This window comes from Mizuhopecten yessoensis, unplaced genomic scaffold, assembly GCF_002113885.1.
Source record: "Mizuhopecten yessoensis strain PY_sf001 unplaced genomic scaffold, ASM211388v2 scaffold2255, whole genome shotgun sequence".
In the NCBI taxonomy this organism is placed as follows: domain Eukaryota; kingdom Metazoa; phylum Mollusca; class Bivalvia; order Pectinida; family Pectinidae; genus Mizuhopecten; species Mizuhopecten yessoensis.
Window position 1 is genome coordinate 535,523 of NW_018404455.1, and position 21,289 is coordinate 556,811.

Below are 21,289 nucleotides of genomic sequence, written 5' to 3' on the forward strand. Positions count from 1 at the left end.
ACCTGACCACACAGACAATGGTTATATAAACACAGTATACATACTGTACACTAACCACTACACCACCTGACCACACAGACAATGGTTATATAAACACAGTATACATACTGTACACTAACCACTACACCACCTGACCACACAGACAATGGTTATATAAACACAGTATACATACTGTACACTAACCACTACACCACCTGACCACACAGACAATGGTTATATAAACACAGTATACATACTGTACACTAACCACTACACCACCTGACCACACAGACAATGGTTATATAAACACAGTATACATACTGTACACTAACCACTACACCACCTGACCACACAGACAATGGTTATATAAACACAGTATACATACTGTACACTAACCACTACACCACCTGACCACACAGACAATGGTTATATAAACACAGTATACATACTGTACACTAACCACTACACCACCTGACCACACAGACAATGGTTATATAAACACAGTATACATACTGTACACTAACCACTACACCACCTGACCACACAGACAATGGTTATATAAACACAGTATACATACTGTACACTAACCACTACACCACCTGACCACACAGACAATGGTTATATAAACACAGTATACATACTGTACACTAACCACTACACCACCTGACCACACAGACAATGGTTATATAAACACAGTATACATACTGTACACTAACCACTACACCACCTGACCACACAGACAATGGTTATATAAACACAGTATACATACTGTACACTAACCACTACACCACCTGACCACACAGACAATGGTTATATAAACACAGTATACATACTGTACACTAACCACTACACCACCTGACCACACAGACAATGGTTATATAAACACAGTATACATACTGTACACTAACCACTACACCACCTGACCACACAGACAATGGTTATATAAACACAGTATACATACTGTACACTAACCACTACACCACCTGACCACACAGACAATGGTTATATAAACACAGTATACATACTGTACACTAACCACTACACCACCTGACCACACAGACAATGGTTATATAAACACAGTATACATACTGTACACTAACCACTACACCACCTGACCACACAGACAATGGTTATATAAACACAGTATACATACTGTACACTAACCACTACACCACCTGACCACACAGACAATGGTTATATAAACACAGTATACATACTGTACACTAACCACTACACCACCTGACCACACAGACAATGGTTATATAAACACAGTATACATACTGTACACTAACCACTACACCACCTGACCACACAGACAATGGTTATATAAACACAGTATACATACTGTACACTAACCACTACACCACCTGACCACACAGACAATGGTTATATAAACACAGTATACATACTGTACACTAACCACTACACCACCTGACCACACAGACAATGGTTATATAAACACAGTATACATACTGTACACTAACCACTACACCACCTGACCACACAGACAATGGTTATATAAACACAGTATACATACTGTACACTAACCACTACACCACCTGACCACACAGACAATGGTTATATAAACACAGTATACATACTGTACACTAACCACTACACCACCTGACCACACAGACAATGGTTATATAAACACAGTATACATACTGTACACTAACCACTACACCACCTGACCACACAGACAATGGTTATATAAACACAGTATACATACTGTACACTAACCACTACACCACCTGACCACACAGACAATGGTTATACAAACACAGTATACATACTGTACACTAACCACTACACCACCTGACCACACAGACATTGGTTATATAAACACAGTATACATACTGTACACTAACCACTACACCACCTGACCACACAGACAATGGTTATACAAACACAGTATACATACTGTACACTAACCACTACACCACCTGACCACACAGACAATGGTTATATAAACACAGTATACATACTGCAAAAGGGAGAGCGGAGAGCTTCACTGTACACGCCTGCTTTTCTGTCTCAAGCTTGGATTTCAAAACACAGTTTCTGAAAATATAATGAAAATTTCATCAGCCACATTATCAAATTAATATAACCTGTACAAAATTTTATTTATATGTTATAATGAATTAATTGTATTTATTTTCAGGAATTTTTTACTGTGATTATTTACATCACTGATTGGTATTGGGTCTTCCTCTACAGGATTAATCAGTATAGAAATATGTTATATCAGATTTTTATTCTATACACAAACAATGTACGTATCAAACATGTTGCAACGTTTCAACACTGACTGGTGCCTTTGTCAAGCCATGACTGAGTCATAGTGTTGTATTAGTCTTTTCTTTCATTTAAAAAAATAAATTTTCAACAAATGGCACAAGTTTTGTTTTTGTATGGTTATTTTTGCAGATAGTCATTAACATATTATACTGCCAATTTTGATAATAACAAGCTATTGAATAAGAATAAGGAAATCAATTTACTGCCAAGACTGATTAGTTATAATTAATTATTAGTTAAAACATGCATACAGCATAACTCACCACATTACATAACAACACATCATCAAACTCAATAACAAGCTTTATAGTTATGGTGAGTATATCAGACTTACGCAGGTGGAGTGAAGTGTACACTACAGAAGTGGGTATACAGTTAATTTGAAGTATATCTTACTAATTTAAATGGAGTGAAGTGTACACTACAGAAGTGGGTATACAGTTAATTTGAAGTGTATCTAACTTACGCAGGTGGAGTGAAGTGTACAAGTTGTACCCCATCCTCACATTCTCCAATGATCTTCTCTGCGTCCTCTTTGCGACACACAGCACAGGCAGACTGTGTTCTCCACATGAAGTGAAAGTCACAACCATCACACGTCCCGTCTGCACACTTGGGCGGCATCTCTAACGTTCCAGCTTTGGTCTCGGACGGGTCACATCGAAGGGAGATAATTGTGTTCCGACCCGACACGCAGGCAATAGTTGATCTACAACAAACATAGTTAATGAGCATTTCTCTTTCGATCTGTAGACAAAAAACGTATAGGACTTTTAACCAGACTATATTCTGATAGAAGAAACTTGATCTAATATTAGTTGTTTTTGAAATAACTTAGTTTTCATTAACTTTCAAGAATATTATCAAGCTCTTATCAACATTTAATATACCACCATGTACATGTGTTGGCTTCTACCCGGTAAGTACGCTAAATATATCTAAATACCTTTATATGAGGAGATAAGTCATTTACATTATAGATTAAAATAATGTCTAATTTCATAAAATATAAGCGACACATGAATGAGGTCCTCACTACTGTTGCAGGTATATATTACAATTCTAACAAATGTAGCATACTTAATTGATAATAGTCACCAACCAAATCATATGGAACTACACACAATACAATATGATACTTACTTTTCAGATTTGAAGTAAAAATGGATGTCATTCTCTGATCCTGAAGGGACAAAATGGCTAAAATTAGGCATGTATTTCTCCAGGGAGTAGCTATAAAATAACGATGAATTTGAATTGGAAATCAAAATTATTTATACTAGAATATATATATTGAATAGATGACCAAGCCCACTATGATAAATTGGAGCTATCACCTCATAACCTGACCAAAACAGCACTATTCCTTCTATTTAAAGTATATTTCTGTGAATGGTTCATAAATATTTTATAAAATAAATGAAATATTCTGATCAGCAGAATCAAACTTCATTTTCCATACAACTTAACTCTATCACCACTGTATACCATAATGGACTCATCCACAACAATGCATGGTAGAGTCAATTAAAGTTACATAGGGGTGAAAAAGGTTAATTAATATTTGATTGGTTCCATAAAAGTAACAGCCTGAAAATTGCGTAAGCCTTGTTTAAATGACAGGCTATATCTACTGTGTACCATGTCACACAACTTTGTCTCAATGGTGGAATGGTTGTTGAGGCACGAAAACTTGTCATGATTAATGGGAAAGTTATGGCCGCATTTGCGTATCCTGGTTTAAACAGTTCATGATCAGGCGGTGCAGAAATATTCCATGATAAACAAACGCACTTGGACCCCTTGATACACACCCTGAGATCAGCCTCATTTCAAATCTGAGCCCATCGTTTTCTTTCAGGTTCAATGGTTTCAACTGGTTGAACCGAATACGCAAAATGGACCTATGAGATGATAACTCCAGTTTACAACAGTCATTACGTGAATGTAAGCGTTGACTATAATGTATTCTGATCTAACTGTTCAGTAGATTATAAACAACCCTAGCTCTTAGGGCGGGTTATTTAGACATCAAACAGAATAACAAGGCTAATCTGAGTTATTAGAATTAGGGAACAGTGTTGTTTCTGTCTGTTCTCATATCAGACATTTACTGGAGCTATGGGCAGTGAGAGAGTTGTATCTTTAACCGCGCCCTGGATCTACACTTACCATCCTTCTGGTATCCCTCCCTCAAGTACATGTCGGTCAGCGACACGTTACTGACGATCTTGTAAAGCGAGTCTCCAACACTAAAACACAATTCACATACATTAACTCACTAAATGATAAATACAAGATAAGTGTATATATAACAATAACAAACTCAACTGGATACACGAATGTGCCCCTAAGTTTTAAAACGTTTTTATTTTTACAATATCTGATTTTATCAACTATTCCTTTCTTATCTTATTTTGTATGCATCACAGTTTATTTCAATGTGTTCTGATCAGTTCTCATTAATGTAGACAAATGAACGTTAGAACATCAAAAACTAGAACTGTAAGCCAAAGGTTTACTAATACCCCCGCTCCTATATAAACTAGAACTGTAAGCCAAAGGTTTACTAATACCCCCGCTCCTATATAAACCAGAACTGTAAGCCAAAGGTTTACTAATACCCCCGCTCCTATATAAACTAGAACTGTAAGCCAAAGGTTTACTAATACCCCCGCTCCTATATAAACCAGAACTGTAAGCCAAAGGTTTACTAATACCCCCGCTCCTATATAAACTAGAACTGTAAGCCAAAGGTTTACTAATACCCCCGCTCCTATATAAACTAGAACTGTAAGCCAAAGGTTTACTAATACCCCCGCTCCTATATAAACTAGAACTGTAAGCCAAAGGTTTACTAATACCCCCGCTCCTATATAAACTAGAACTGTAAGCCAAAGGTTTACTAATACCCCCGCTCCTATATAAACTAGAACTGTAAGCCAAAGGTTTACTAATACCCCCGCTCCTATATAAACTAGAACTGTAAGCCAAAGGTTTACTAATACCCCCGCTCCTATATAAACTAGAACTGTAAGCCAAAGGTTTACTAATACCCCCGCTCCTATATAAACTAGAACTGTAAGCCAAAGGTTTACTAATACCCCCGCTCCTATATAAACTAGAACTGTAAGCCAAAGGTTTACTAATACCCCCGCTCCTATATAAACTAGAACTGTAAGCCAAAGGTTTACTAATACCCCCGCTCCTATATAAACTAGAACTGTAAGCCAAAGGTTTACTAATACCCCCGCTCCTATATAAACTAGAACTGTAAGCCAAAGGTTTACTAATACCCCCGCTCCTATATAAACTAGAACTGTAAGCCAAAGGTTTACTAATACCCCCGCTCCTATATAAACTAGAACTGTAAGCCAAAGGTTTACTAATACCCCCGCTCCTATATAAACTAGAACTGTAAGCCAAAGGTTTACTAATACCCCCGCTCCTATATAAACCAGAACTGTAAGCCAAAGGTTTACTAATACCCCCGCTCCTATATAAACTAGAACTGTAAGCCAAAGGTTTACTAATACCCCCGCTCCTATATAAACCAGAACTGTAAGCCAAAGGTTTACTAATACCCCCGCTCCTATATAAACCAGAACTGTAAGCCAAAGGTTTACTAATACCCCCGCTCCTATATAAACCAGAACTGTAAGCTAAAGGCTTACTTATAGTATAGTCTCCCACCAGTAATGAGTTATGGTAATCACTATTTTATATATATATAGAATTATTAAAAACAAAATTAAAATAACAAAAAAATAAACAAGTATTTCGCACAAAGGGGCATAACTCCATCAAAAAGGGTCGGATATCCCAAATTAAAATGCCAGTGCACAACAACATAAGATACCGATCATTCATGCAAGGTTTCAATGAAATCCACCTTTTAGTTAAGGAGGAGTTACATGGACAAGTATTTTGCACTAAGGGACATAACTACATCAAAAAGGGTTGAAATCCCAAATTAAAATGCCGGTGCAAAACTACATAAGATACCGATCATTCATGCAAAGTTTCAATGAAATCCACCTGTTAATTAAGGAGGAGTTTTCCGGACAAGTTACTGCGGACAACATCCAGACATCCAGACATCCAGACAGACATCCAGACATCCAGACAGGGTGATTCCAGTATACCCCCCCTAACTTCATTGCGGGGGTATAAATATCTGCATCCTTCTATACTATCGTACGAGACAACCAAAGGGAGATAAGCCCTTGAGTGTAGCCACATTTACCTGACTGGCTGGGTTGATACCACTGTGCCACTATCACGGTCCGGTACCAGTGTAGTTCTACACACCATTGCCGAGGTCTGATGAATTTTCAACCTCTACAAAACAGAAATTGGTCTTACTGGATCATGATCAACAAAAGTATAATATCAAAACATTTTTTACAGATTTTCACCACAAACAAGTATCTTTAATACTTTAACTATATATGCAGATCTTGCTCATCTTCCTCATTAACCCTTTCACCACTGTAGACCATAACGGACTCATCCATGTCAATACAAATGCAGAGTCTACTAAAGGCACAAAGGGGTGAACAAGTTATATATAGATTATGTTAAAAGGAACTAATCGGAACTGGTTTAAAACCACCATATAGCAAACATTATCCTATATCTACAACTGTAAAATTAATGTACCTATTTTAGTGCACTCAAATTTTAGCCCTTATCAAATTTTATCAAATTTTAATGCTTTCAAGTTTTCAGATTAGCACATTGATGAATTGGCATACCCACAAAATATGCAAAAGAAAGGAGCTTCAATTTATCGTAAACCTAACTTAGAACACTATCTAAACGGGGAAATAGCTAAAATGAGATTACTGCTAAAATAAGATTACCTCTATAAATAAATGTTTACAGTGTTTAATTACAGTTAAAGAAAGCAACAGACCTCTTTGTATACTAGTATATACTGTGTGTTGTTAGGCTGTTACCTTACTGTCTGATGAGCTGACATTGTTACGACAGATGGCCATAGTGTCCCGGGAGCCACACAGACTGATGTTGAAGCCGTGGTAGTACTGGGTCCCTGTACCAGTGAACAGATGGCTACCCTGGATGAGCTTGGGCCTGGAGACAACACAACATGGATTATGAGAGAAGATAAAATAAAACTGCCCAACAGGACCACTTTTCATTCTCGTTCAAAAATACTCGGAAACAAATACGAAAATCATCTGACAGAGATATTCACATCATATTGTAAGGAATTGTAACATGACATACCCGGCGAGTGAGGAGAAGTCGTACTCCCGTCCGTCCTGGTCACGGTACATACAGTCTGTCTCACACCGCTGACCTTCAACAGCACGCAGCCCATCCCCACATTTCACACAGGACTCCGGACCCCAGGAGTAACCATTAGGAATGACTGTGTTTGGTGGACAGGGCTTACATGATGTGTCGTTGACGTCGATGTAGTGTCCCGCAGGGCAGGGTACACAGCTGAACAATTGTAGAACAGTATGAAATAAGTACAATAATTAACAAATAAACAGGAAAGCAAGGAATAAACAGTTTCACACGTCCCTTTGCTTAAGTTTTTTAATAGGAAAGCTGTATATGAAGTTTAAATAAACATTTCCTTAAAGTTCAGATTTTTCTTCAACTTCACAAATTCCTTCCTTTGAAAACACTGCAGTTAATATCAAGAATATTGAATTACATCAAATTAATTCATAACAACATGTATTTTAAAAGCAAAATTACCACTCAAGAAACAGATCAGTATTAAAACAGTACAGTGCTTGTACAAGATCAGATAGTAAATATAGATCTATTTAAAACCATAGAATCACTGAAGACAATTTACTGCCATTCGAGGTGTTATAATTGTGACAAAATACAGGTTCACTATAGCCACATAAATCCTACGACTTACCCGCTCTGTCCATTCAGAGCCAGGCCTTTTGGACACTTCTGACAGCCGGAGGCGCCACCTTGTAATGTGTTGGTTACTTTGATGCTGTAGATCTTTGCCACATCGTTCACAAATTTCTCTCTGGTCTGGTCTGTGTCTTCAATTGTCCAGTCCGAGTGTTCAAATGCCCAGGTGAACGTGATGGGATCGGCAGAGTGTATAGAATATCTAAGGACCAACAGAACACATTTAACAATCAGAAATCCATCAACATTGTACGTATTAATTCTTTTCTAGTATAGTTTAAAATATTTTACAGTTACATATATTTTATATCGTGTACCAACATGTTAGACCAGAAGTATTATAAAACAGGGACAGATCTAGTGATCTGATGTTTTCTGGTGAACCATGGCGAAGACTTCCATGGCGGAGTTAAAATACACATGTTTTATTACTGAAATATTAATTTGAAAGTGGGTCTTCCTGCATAAAGGTATAATAAGGTTGTACATAATATATCTTTAATGAAGTAATTATATAAGCTTCCACAAATGTTTTGTACCTGTAATGTCTCTATAGCAGTAGTACATTTATTATGGAGAAACACATTTGTTTATGATAGAGTTTGGTTCACAAATTGCAGAAAATCTAATATACATAACTTAGAGAAATGAAAAAAGAAGTCAATAAATCCTGATAATACTCACTTGTATTTGGTTTTCTGTTGATTGCCCTCCCATGTATTGATAATGGTGCTGTGACCAGTATCATCCTGTGAAAACCAGAGAACATATTACTACATAATCCAGGTAAAATCTTGTTTATCAGTTTATATCCTAATCCAGGTAATATCTTGTGTGACAGTTTACATCATAATCCAGGTAATATCTCGTGTGACAGTTTACATCCTAATCCAGGTAATATCTCGTGTGACAGTGGTATTATATATTATATTTACAACTTAACTCAGCTTCTGGGTCAGGCACAATTCAGAGTGTGGTTTCTTGAAGTTGAGGTTTCAATCTCACAAACAATTTTTTAAGCATGATTAAACCATTTTGGATATATTTAGGATATTGGGGAATACAATGTGAAGAAGAAAAATTGCCTACATTCATGTTATGTTTTTTGTATTGCCAAATAGATTATGCATAAAATATCTGATTTATCTTAAGTAATTTATCTGCTTTTTAATATAGATTATTATTTGTTCTTTTTGCTTAAAATTTAGAGTAATTAAATATAAGTAGTGTATAGGATCTTACCGACAAGAAGATGAATTCACATTTTCCGGTACAGTTGGTCTCAAACACAAACTCGATTCTAGCAATCTCTCCGTCCATGCTGGCCCCATTGGTACGGAATCCTCCGACTTTGAGGAGTAGTATCAGGTAAGCATCATCACCACGGCCGTAGTGAGTGTGGACATGGCCCCCTGCTACCATCCACCGCGACTCTGACTCACACTCCGACTCTATGGATGATAAAACACCAAAATTATTTGTACGCATATCAATAATTCCAAAAATGACAAATACACGGAGAAATTAGGAATATTCTAAGTAGAATTTTTGTGTTATGTTTTTTTCTTACCTGTGAATGTGATACATTCGGAGGACATGTTGACAGGCATCTCATTCCACCATTTGTATTCAATGCCGTAGGTGGGAGAGGTAGATGCAGGACAGAGTTTACACAAGCCTGAGCCGTCGGAGTACTTGTTGTCCCCACACACCTGGCAGACCCCATTTACATACTCATGTCCAGGGTTACAAGGTGGACAGTCCCTAGGGGGCCCCTCAGATGGCAGCCTGACAGCTCCATCATCATTTTCACGACATACCTGCGGCAAGATCCACTTGTACTCTGTGTAGGTCTGACAAAAAAAAAAAGCAATTAGGTAATAGTAAACCTGTCACTTGTAACATCACCTACTATCGGAGACATCAGTAACTTGCCAGCTCTGACAGCTAAAACATTACAGTTCCAGTACTTATCCAGTAAAGCATACTCCCTTTTATGTTTGGTGAATTTTGAGCCAATGTTTATTCTTTGGCTTCTACTGTTTTTACCTTCTGTTTACCATTACAGTAGGATCATTTATATAATGTTCTTACCTTCTGTTCTGTTTACCATTACAGTAGGATCATTTATCTAATATTCTTACCTTCTGTTCTGTTTACCATTACAGTAGGATCATTTATCTACTGTTCTTACCTTCTGTTTACCATTACAGTAGGATCATTTATCTAATGTTCTTACCTTCTGTTCTGTTTACCATTACAGTAGGATCATTTATCTACTGTTTTTACCTTCTGTTTACCATTACCGTAGGATCATTTATCTACTGTTCTTACCTTCTGTTTACCATTACAGTAGGATCATTTATCTACTGTTCTTACCTTCTGCTCTGTTTACTATTACTTTGGAATCCTACTGTTCAAGCCTTCTGTTTGCTGTTTCTGTGGGACCCTTTATCTACTGTTCTTACCTCCTGTTCACTGTTACTCTGGGATACTTTACCTTCTGTCTGCTGTTACTCTGGGATACTTTATCTACTATCTTTATCTTCTGTCTGCTGTTACTCTGGGATACTTTATCTACTGTCTTTATCTTCTGTTTGCTGTTACTCTGGGATACTTTATGTACTATTCTTACCTTCTGCCTGCTGTTACTCTGGGATATTTTATCTACTATCTTTATCTTCTGTCTGCTGTTACTCTGGGATACTTTATCTACTGTCTTTATCTTCTGTTTGCTGTTACTCTGGGATACTTTATGTACTATTCTTACCTTCTGTCTTCTGTTACTCTGGGATACTTTATCTACTGTCTTTATCTTCTGTTTGCTGTTACTCTGGGATACTTTATCTACTGTTCTTACCTTCTGTCTGCTGTTACTCTGGGATACTTTATCTACTGTTCTTACCTTCTGTTCACTGTTACATGGTGCCTGGGTCTCATAGTAATCTCTATCTGTACAGACAGGCCTGGCTAGGCATTTACTGGCTCCCTTCCCTGTAACAGAGTATATCACATCTTACGACACAAAACTACAGAATATATACCAACTTGGAGACTTCGGGGAACACAGGGCATTTGAGCAATGGCAGTTTGAGTTATCTGACTTGCTTAACAAAGAATGTATAATAACATGGTCGAGACCAAGTGACAGATGCGGGGAGGGGATAGGTGGGGGTTGTGTTTGAGTAAGTGGGGGCTTCACTGTATTGTATTGAGTGAAGCATTCTGATTGAACTACCAATAAATCTTAAAATATTTTTTATTAAAACTGTGGACTAGTTGTCAAACAGTTGAATAGCAAAATAATATAATATGCTCCAATTTCGACCGGTCAAGACCTATCAAGATGAATTGTGTCCTTACGATTGAACCTTCAAAAATCTTTTCAAACTTTTACCTCTAGGTTATAATCTAAAATACTGACATGTGCAGTTTTCACTTTGTCTTATCAATATTGATTTAGTCTGAAATCCTGGATTCAAGAATTGATCACAGCCATCAACTTACGAGAATACAGAGTTGCAGCATCACAGGGATTGCATTGGGCTGCACCACGTTCTGAAAAGGTGTTGACATCACACGGGGTACAGAACTGAGCGCCCTCTTTAGAGCTGTGTGTACCAGCACGACACTTGGTACACTCTGACGTGTAGGCCACACCTGGGGTAGAGAGAATAGATTTAATTGTTGAGCAAGGAAAACAAGCTATAAATATCGTTACAGTAATTCCCAGACTATAAGTTACAAGGGGAAGGAGACAAATTCAGTGAAATCATCAAATCAATCAAAAACATGTATAAGTGTGTTTTATTAACTCATTCACATCTTAAGATACACTTAAACTCTTCCAGTTAAAAGGTTGGAATAGTTCATTATGAAATTTCAGGGGTGAATGAGTTAAAAGAAATTTATATACGCTTAATGTGTATTTAGGAAATATTTGAATATAATATTTCAGTAACACAAATATAATTCAATACAAAAAATATAACTAATTTACTTTGAAGTTTCCATTAAAAACTTACCTGTCACCTCGATCTTGCGAATCATAACAGGTTTGTATTTTGTCTTCGTATCTCCAATGTTTAGCCCCATGGTCCTCCAAATAATCACATTCAGTCCAGTTTTCAGAACCAGCTACAATTCAACAAAAGCATCTACCATACACATGTAATCATGTTGCCCAAGGTGTAATTGAGGTTACATAGAATAGATAGGTTGGCAGAGTTTTCATTAACAGGCAGTTGGCCAAAATGACTGGTTCAGATCTGTTTTAATAACTGTTTTCTTATAAATATCATGTAATATACCTTTTTTTTTACTAACTTGGCAAGATAAAAATGTTATTTGGTCTGTTCAAATGGAAGTTACTGAAAAGCCTGTGTTGGTCAAACATTTGCTCCTGTACATGTTTCTTTCTACATACATGTGATGTATGTATAATTGGGTAGTAAGCTACTATATAATGAAACCACAACAATTCCACGCGAGTGGATGTGTCGCCTGCTCAGCGCTTTTAGTAAGAAAAGTGTTTCGACTTGAGTTATCGTGTAAACAGATATGCCAAAACGCGGAAAGTTGAAACTCGACAGAAAAACCTGCAATATATGTCGAACATTATTGCTTCTAGCATTACTGTACACAATTTGAAAGGAATTGATTAAATAATAAAAAAGTTCTTGCATTTACTACACAATGAATGCCCTTATTTGACAATAAAAGGGGCATAACTCCACCAAATATGTACGTTAACTTCTGAAAAGCGATCTTGTCTGAGCTATATTGGTATGTAATATGTGTATCAAGTTTGAGTTCAACCAACCCAAGGTATCTCAAGTTAGCACACGGAAACCTAGTTTCGGACGATGCAACCGATGAAGCCGACAAAGTAATACCTATATGCGTTGCAGGCGACACAAAAATTGGCAATGGTATTGGTAGACAAGTCTAGATATGTTAAGTAAGAACAAGAGGCCCAGAGGGCCTGTATTGCTCACCTGAATATGTTTAAAATATTAGTATGAAGTTAAGATATAGCACTAGATGGTAGGTGCTGTAAGTACATATGAAATTTCAGAAAGATCCATCCAGTACTTGAGATATAGCGAGAACAAAATTCAAACAGAGCCCCATCCCTATGCCCCTAGGGACCCACCAATTATACAAAACTGAGACCTGTGGTAGAAGAAGGATTTTAAAGGTTTTATCCCTATTTACAGTATCCCTAGATGGGTCTATGGGAAGGGCATTAGCTACTCCCTATATGGGGCTATGGTAGGGCAACAGTATCCCTCGATGGGTCTTGGGTAGGACGAGAGTATCCCTAGATGGGACTAGGCTAGGGCAACAGTATCCCTAGATGGGACTAGGGTAGGGCAACAGTATCCCTAGATGGGTCTAGGGTAGGGCAACAGTATCCCTGGATGGGTCTAGTGGTAGGGCAACAGTATCCCTGGATGGGTTTAGGGTAGGGCAACAGTATCCCTAGATGGGGCTATGGTAGGGCAACAGTATCCCTGGATGGGTCTAGGGTAGGGCAACAGTATCCCTAGATGGGTCTAAGGTTGGGCAACAGTATCCCTGGATGGGTCTAGGGTAGGGCAACAGTATCCCTGGATGGGTCTAGGGTAGGGCAACAGTACTAAAGTCACTTGTCGGCTACGTACATTTATTTGTTTGAACTCGCCCTCTTTAGTTGGTCCAGGCCAGCTGCTTGCTTCCTGGTCAGCTACAGACTGACACTGGTCGTTCTGTACCTGTAAACAATGTCAACAATATATATATATACATCAAATGTCAATAAAATATGAGGGAGTCCATGTAACATGTTAATTAATAATAGAACATACGCCAGAAATTAAACAAATAATATATTACTCTATAAGAAAACCTACAGTTATCAAATATTCTTAGATTACATTCATCTTTCAAATCTAAAGATAACTATTTTGTATCTTTAAGTGTGTGTAATTATTTGTGAATAAGTACATACATACCAGACTACATGTTTTCTAATCACATGTCTAGACAATGTGGTTAATTAATACAGATTGGAACTACTGGTATCAAATAACCTGATGCTGACAAAGAATAGAAACACCTAATAAAAGTGGTCAGTAAGCTGACAAAGAATGGAAACAGCTCATCAAAGTGGTCAGTAAGCTGACAAAGAATAGAAACAGCTCATCAAATTGGTCACAAAGTTCCAAAGAATGAAAAAGGCTGATCGAATTGGTCAAAAAGTTTTTCAGTCAGAAAATGGAAACAGCTTATTATAATCACCTTGAACTGGAACATGGACGCTGAATCTGTGTACTGGTACTCAAAGGTCACAGATCCTGGCTGGACCAGGGTCACAGAGTACACCAGGTTGGATGAACACGGACCTGGGTAAGAGGCTATAAACTCTCCTTTAGGTTTCCACTCTGTGCTGTAACATCAAACAAATAATTAGGAAAACTTAAATGTTTATCGTTTCACTACTTCATATACGTTGACTGATAAAACCTACCTACCTACATGTATGAGACAGAGTGTTACATACTGTGTACAGTTGATGTGGTGCTTTCCTGGTACAATCGAGTCAAGGAAACCGATAAAACCTACCTACATGTATGAGACAGGGTGTTACATACTGTGTACAGTTGATGTGGTGCTCTCCTGGTACAATCGAGTCAAGGAAACCGATAAAACCTACCTACATGTATGAGACGGGGTGTTACATACTGTGTACAGTTGATGTGGTCCTTTCCTGGTACAATCGGTTCAAGGAAACCGATAAAACCTACCTACATGTAAGAGACAGGGTGTTACTTACTCCGTACAGTTGATGTGGTTCTTTCCTGGTACAATCGAGTCTAGGAAACTGATAAACCCTACCTACATGTATGAGACAGGGTGTTACCTACTCTTTACAGTTGATGTGGTGCTTTCCTGGTACAATCGGGTCAAGGAAACCGATAAAACCTACCTACATGTATGAGACAGGGGGTTACTTACTCCGTACAGTTGATGTGGTCCTTTCCTGGTACAACTGAGTCTAGGAAACTGATAAAACCTACCTACATGTATGAGCCAGAGGGTTACTTACTCCGTACAGTTGATGTGGTCCTTTCCGGGTACAATCGGTTCAAGGAAACCGATAAAACCTACCTACGTGTATGAGACAGGGTGTTACTTACTCCGTACAGTTGATGTGGTTCTTTCCTGGTACAATCGATTCAAGGAAACCGATAAACCCTACCAACATGTATGAGACAGAGTGTTACTTACTCCGTACAGTTGACGTGGTCCTTTCCTGGTACAATCGGTTCAAGGAAACCGATAAAACCTACCTACATGTAAGAGACAGGGTGTTACTTACTCCGTACAGTTGATGTGGTCCTTTCCTGGTACAATCGGTTCAAGGAAACCGATAAAACCTACCTACATGTATGAGACAGGGTGTTACTTACTCCGTACAGTTGATGTGGTTCTTTCCTGGTACAATCGATTCAAGGAAACCGATAAAACCTACCAACATGTATGAGACAGAGTGTTACTTACTCCGTACAGTTGATGTGGTTCTTTCCTGGTACAATCGATTCAAGGAAACTGATAAAACCTACCAACATGTATGAGACAGAGTGTTACATACTGTGTACAGTTGATTTGGTCCTTTCCTGGTACAATCGAGTCAAGGAAACTGAAAAAACCTACCTACATGTATGAGATAGGGTGTTACTTACTGTGTACAGTTGATGTGGTCCTTTCCTGGTACAATCGATTCAAGGAAACTGATAAAACATGACTACATGTATGAGACAGGGTGTTACTTACTCCGTACAGTTGATGTGGTCCTTTCCTGGTACAATTGAGTCGAGGAAATTGTCTACATCTGCAGTGAAGCCTTGGGGTATCTTGTCCCATTCATCAAAGCGAGCTCCACCCCCAAGGGAGTAAGTGCCTGGGGGGCAGGGATTACATACTTGGTCTGTCATGTTCAGGAACTGGCCAGCATCACAGGTAAATTCTGAAGGAAGATTAAACATAAAATAAATATAGTTATTTCCCCTCACAGGTTTGTAGGTACTTACAAAAGTTCTCCCCCTGACAGGGATGTGGGTACTTACTTCAGTTAAGTCCCCTGACTGGGTATAATGGGTTGTTTGTACTTACTACAATTTTGTTCCCTGGCTGAGTATAAGGGATTGTTAGTAGTTTACAACAAGAGGTTCAGAGGACCTGTAGCGATCACCTGGATAATAAAGCAACCATTGGAAATTATTCTTATTACATAAAATCCCTCCAATGGAAAAGTCTCGAAGAAGAAAGATTTTAAAGATTACAAAATTGAGTCCCCTTGGCCAAATGATGCTCCATACAAAATTTAGTCAAAAAAGTTCAGGACAAGTAGCATTTTAAAGGAAAAGTTGACGGACAGACAGACGGACGGACACTGGGCTCCCCTGATAAGGTTGTAGCTAGGTCCTTGACAAGTTATCTCCTCTGAAAGGTTTGTTGCAATTGGTACATGTGAAGTACCTCTAACAGAGTTGTGGGTCTTTATTTTATTACAGTTGTCCCCTTGACAGGGTTTTAGCTAGGTGCTTACTACATTTCCCTTCCCTAATAATGTACTAACAAACAGTTCTTGTCCCAAACTGATAAGTATCTGGAGTGATGTGGGTACTTACTGCAGTATTTGCCCCCTGATTGTGATGTGGGTACTTACTGCAGTCTTTGTCCCCTGACTGTGATGTGGGTACTTACTGCATTCTTTTTTCCCCTGACTGTGATGTGGGTACTTACTGCAGTCTTTGTCCCCTGACGGTAATGTGGGTACTTACTGCAGTCTTTGCCCCTTGACTGTGATGTGAGTACTTACTACAGTCTTTGCCCCCTGACTGTGATGTGGGTACTTACTGCATTCTTTTTTCCCCTGCCTGTGATGTGGGTACTTACTGCAGTCTTTTCCCCCTGACTGTGATGTGGGAACTTACTGCAGTCTTTGTCCCCTGACTACAATGTGGGTACTTACTGCAGTCTTTGCCCCCTGACTGTCTTGAGTGTAATTACTTTCAAAGTTCGGATTAAGAAAGAGTATATCGTGTTTTCATACATTTAAATGGTCAAAGGGGTCCAATAAATATTCCTTTCCATAAATCCATGATTATATGAGAAAAATTTCATGTCAAAGACATAAATGATGAGTTTTTCCTCATTCGAAGCGAAGCAGACAGCATTTGCCATGATTTTTCCGGTTAATACAAAAATGGATTACATGTTAGGTTTAACAAGCGGAATACAAACAAACTCCGTATTATTTCGTTCCGTTTGAAATCCCCCCTGATATTTTGTATTAATCCAGAAGCCATGTTTTAAAATGTCGGTCAGAGATGTGCTACAACGACATGGACATGTATTTTGAGTGTTCTATTCTGTAATATACTATACATTTGTGTCTGTGACATATATATGAGATCTATATTATATAAACCGTGAGTAGACATCGTTGTCATGAACTGTTAACCACTTATGTGAGTTTTTCAAGCCTATTTTGTCCCGCCCGAATTTCGGGCGGAAACTGCATCAAAGAATTAGTGCTTCAGAAATGAAAGGTCGCAGTCGGCAAAATCATATCCGATTGAAAAAAGGCCGACCAGCGGCCTCTCATGTTATGGGAGTATCTTTGCCCCCTGACTGTGATGTGGGTACTTACTGCAGTCTTTGCCCCCTGACTGTGATGTGGGTACTTACTGCAGTCTTTACCCCCTGACTGTGATGTGGGTACTTACCGCAGTCTTTGCCCCCTGACTGTGATGTGGGTACTTACTGCAGTCTTTGTCCCCTGACTGTAATGTGGATACTTACTGCAGTATTTGTCCCCTGACTGTGATGTGGGTACTTACTGCAGTCTTTGACCCCTGACTGTGATGTGGGTACTTACTGCAGTCTTTGTCCCCTGACTGTGATGTGGGTACTTACTGCAGTCTTTGCCCCCTGACTGTGATGTGGGTACTTACTGCAGTCTTTGCCCCCTGACTGTGATGTGGGTACTTACTGCAGTCTTTGCCCCCTGACTGTGATGTGGGTACTTACTGCAGTCTTTGCCCCCTGACTGTGATGTGGGTACTTACTGCAGTCTTTGCCCCCTGACTGTGATGTGGGTACTTACTGCAGTCTTTGCCCCCTGACTGTGATGTGGGTACTTACTGCAGTCTTTGCCCCCTGACTGTGATGTGGGTACTTACTGCAGTCTTTGCCCCCTGACTGTGATGTGGGTACTTACTGCAGTCTTTGCCCCCTGACTGTGATGTGGGTACTTACTGCAGTCTTTGCCCCCTGACTGTGATGTGGGTACTTACTGCAGTCTTTGCCCCCTGACTGTGATGTGGGTACTTACTGCAGTCTTTGCCCCCTGACTGTGATGTGGGTACTTACTGCAGTCTTTGCCCCCTGACTGTGATGTGGGTACTTACTGCAGTCTTTGCCCCCTGACTGTGATGTGGGTACTTACTGCAGTCTTTGCCCCCTGACTGTGATGTGGGTACTTACTGCAGTCTTTGCCCCCTGACTGTGATGTGGGTACTTACTGCAGTCTTTGCCCCCTGACTGTGATGTGGGTACTTACTGCAGTCTTTGCCCCCTGACTGTGATGTGGGTACTTACTGCAGTCTTTGCCCCCTGACTGTGATGTGGGTACTTACTGCAGTCTTTGCCCCCTGACTGTGATGTGGGTACTTACTGCAGTCTTTGCCCCCTGACTGTGATGTGGGTACTTACTGCAGTCTTTGCCCCCTGACTGTGATGTGGGTACTTACTGCAGTCTTTGCCCCCTGACTGTGATGTGGGTACTTACTGCAGTCTTTGCCCCCTGACTGTGATGTGGGTACTTACTGCAGTCTTTGCCCCCTGACTGTGATGTGGGTACTTACTGCAGTCTTTGCCCCCTGACTGTGATGTGGGTACTTACTGCAGTCTTTGCCCCCTGACTGTGATGTGGGTACTTACTGCAGTCTTTGCCCCCTGACTGTGATGTGGGTACTTACTGCAGTCTTTGCCCCCTGACTGTGATGTGGGTACTTACTGCAGTCTTTGCCCCCTGACTGTGATGTGGGTACTTACTGCAGTCTTTGCCCCCTGACTGTGATGTGGGTACTTACTGCAGTCTTTGCCCCCTGACTGTGATGTGGGTACTTACTGCAGTCTTTGCCCCCTGACTGTGATGTGGGTACTTACTGCAGTCTTTGCCCCCTGACTGTGATGTGGGTACTTACTGCAGTCTTTGCCCCCTGACTGTGATGTGGGTACTTACTGCAGTCTTTGCCCCCTGACTGTGATGTGGGTACTTACTGCAGTCTTTGCCCCCTGACTGTGATGTGGGTACTTACTGCAGTCTTTGCCCCCTGACTGTGATGTGGGTACTTACTGCAGTCTTTGCCCCCTGACTGTGATGTGGGTACTTACTGCAGTCTTTGCCCCCTGACTGTGATGTGGGTACTTACTGCAGTCTTTGCCCCCTGACTGTGATGTGGGTACTTACTGCAGTCTTTGCCCCCTGACTGTGATGTGGGTACTTACTGCAGTCTTTGCCCCCTGACTGTGATGTGGGTACTTACTGCAGTCTTTGCCCCCTGACTGTGATGTGGGTACTTACTGCAGTCTTTGCCCCCTGACTGTGATGTGGGTACTTACTGCAGTCTTTGCCCCCTGACTGTGATGTGGGTACTTACTGCAGTCTTTGCCCCCTGACTGTGATGTGGGTACTTACTGCAGTCTTTGCCCCCTGACTGTGATGTGGGTACTTACTGCAGTCTTTGCCCCCTGACTGTGATGTGGGTACTTACTGCAGTCTTTGCCCCCTGACTGTGATGTGGGTACTTACTGCAGTCTTTGCCCCCTGACTGTGATGTGGGTACTTACTGCAGTCTTTGCCCCCTGACTGTGATGTGGGTACTTACTGCAGTCTTTGCCCCCTGACTGTGATGTGGGTACTTACTGCAGTCTTTGCCCCCTGACTGTGATGTGGGTACTTACTGCAGTCTTTGCCCCCTGACTGTGATGTGGGTACTTACTGCAGTCTTTGCCCCCTGACTGTGATGTGGGTACTTACTGCAGTCTTTGCCCCCTGACTGTGATGTGGGTACTTACTGCAGTCTTTGCCCCCTGACTGTGATGTGGGTACTTACTGCAGTCTTTGCCCCCTGACTGTGATGTGGGTACTTACTGCAGTCTTTGCCCCCTGACTGTGATGTGGGTACTTACTGCAGTCTTTGCCCCCTGACTGTGATGTGGGTACTTACTGCAGTCTTTGCCCCCTGACTGTGATGTGGGTACTTACTGCAGTCTTTGCCCCCTGACTGTGATGTGGGTACTTACTGCAGTCTTTGCCCCCTGACTGTGATGTGGGTACTTACTGCAGTCTTTGCCCCCTGACTGTGATGTGGGTACTTACTGCAGTCTTTGCCCCCTGACTGTGATGTGGGTACTTACTGCAGTCTTTGCCCCCTGACTGTGATGTGGGTACTTACTGCAGTCTTTGCCCCCTGACTGTGATGTGGGTACTTACTGCAGTCTTTGCCCCCTGACTGTGATGTGGGTACTTACTGCAGTCTTTGCCCCCTGACTGTGATGTGGGTACTTACTGCAGTCTTTGCCCCCTGACTGTGATGTGGGTACTTACTGCAGTCTTTGCCCCCTGACTGTGATGTGGGTACTTACTGCAGTCTTTGCCCCCTGACTGTGATGTGGGTACTTACTGCAGTCTTTGCCCCCTGACTGTGATGTGGGTACTTACTGCAGTCTTTGCCCCCTGACTGTGATGTGGGTACTTACTGCAGTCTTTGCCCCCTGACTGTGATGTGGGTACTTACTGCAGTCTTTGCCCCCTGACTGTGATGTGGGTACTTACTGCAGTCTTTGCCCCCTGACTGTGATGTGGGTACTTACTGCAGTCTTTGCCCCCTGACTGTGATGTGGGTACTTACTGCAGTCTTTGCCCCCTGACTGTGATGTGGGTACTTACTGCAGTCTTTGCCCCCTGACTGTGATGTGGGTACTTACTGCAGTCTTTGCCCCCTGACTGTGATGTGGGTACTTACTGCAGTCTTTGCCC

At 40.5% G+C, this 21,289-nt stretch overlaps 1 protein-coding gene across 4 annotated transcripts in view; it reads right to left on the bottom strand.

Moving 5' to 3' along the window:
- The window catches only part of LOC110445395 (UPF0577 protein KIAA1324-like homolog), a 40,621-nt gene that overhangs the window by 10,826 nt on the left and 8,506 nt on the right, over nt 1–21,289 (bottom strand). For 3 of the 4 annotated variants that reach the window (XM_021489984.1, XM_021489983.1, XM_021489985.1), the window contains exons 3-19: nt 16,012–16,204; nt 14,476–14,623; nt 13,860–13,949; nt 12,219–12,330; nt 11,701–11,853; nt 11,099–11,187; nt 9,764–10,046; nt 9,436–9,644; nt 8,878–8,942; nt 8,189–8,395; nt 7,534–7,752; nt 7,242–7,377; nt 6,527–6,621; nt 4,453–4,532; nt 3,424–3,463; nt 2,747–2,989; nt 1,965–2,040 (exon numbers count right to left, since the gene is read on the bottom strand). In XM_021489984.1, the coding sequence (XP_021345659.1) occupies nt 1,965–2,040; nt 2,747–2,989; nt 3,424–3,463; nt 4,453–4,532; nt 6,527–6,621; nt 7,242–7,377; nt 7,534–7,752; nt 8,189–8,395; nt 8,878–8,942; nt 9,436–9,644; nt 9,764–10,046; nt 11,099–11,187; nt 11,701–11,853; nt 12,219–12,330; nt 13,860–13,949; nt 14,476–14,623; nt 16,012–16,204 (2,438 nt within the window). Of the gene's footprint in view, nt 1–1,964; nt 2,041–2,746; nt 2,990–3,423; nt 3,464–4,452; nt 4,533–6,526; nt 6,622–7,241; nt 7,378–7,533; nt 7,753–8,188; nt 8,396–8,877; nt 8,943–9,435; nt 9,645–9,763; nt 10,047–11,098; nt 11,188–11,700; nt 11,854–12,218; nt 12,331–13,859; nt 13,950–14,475; nt 14,624–16,011; nt 16,205–18,729; nt 18,739–21,289 lie in introns of those variants that run through there. The other variant, XM_021489986.1, reaches the window with a different exon arrangement.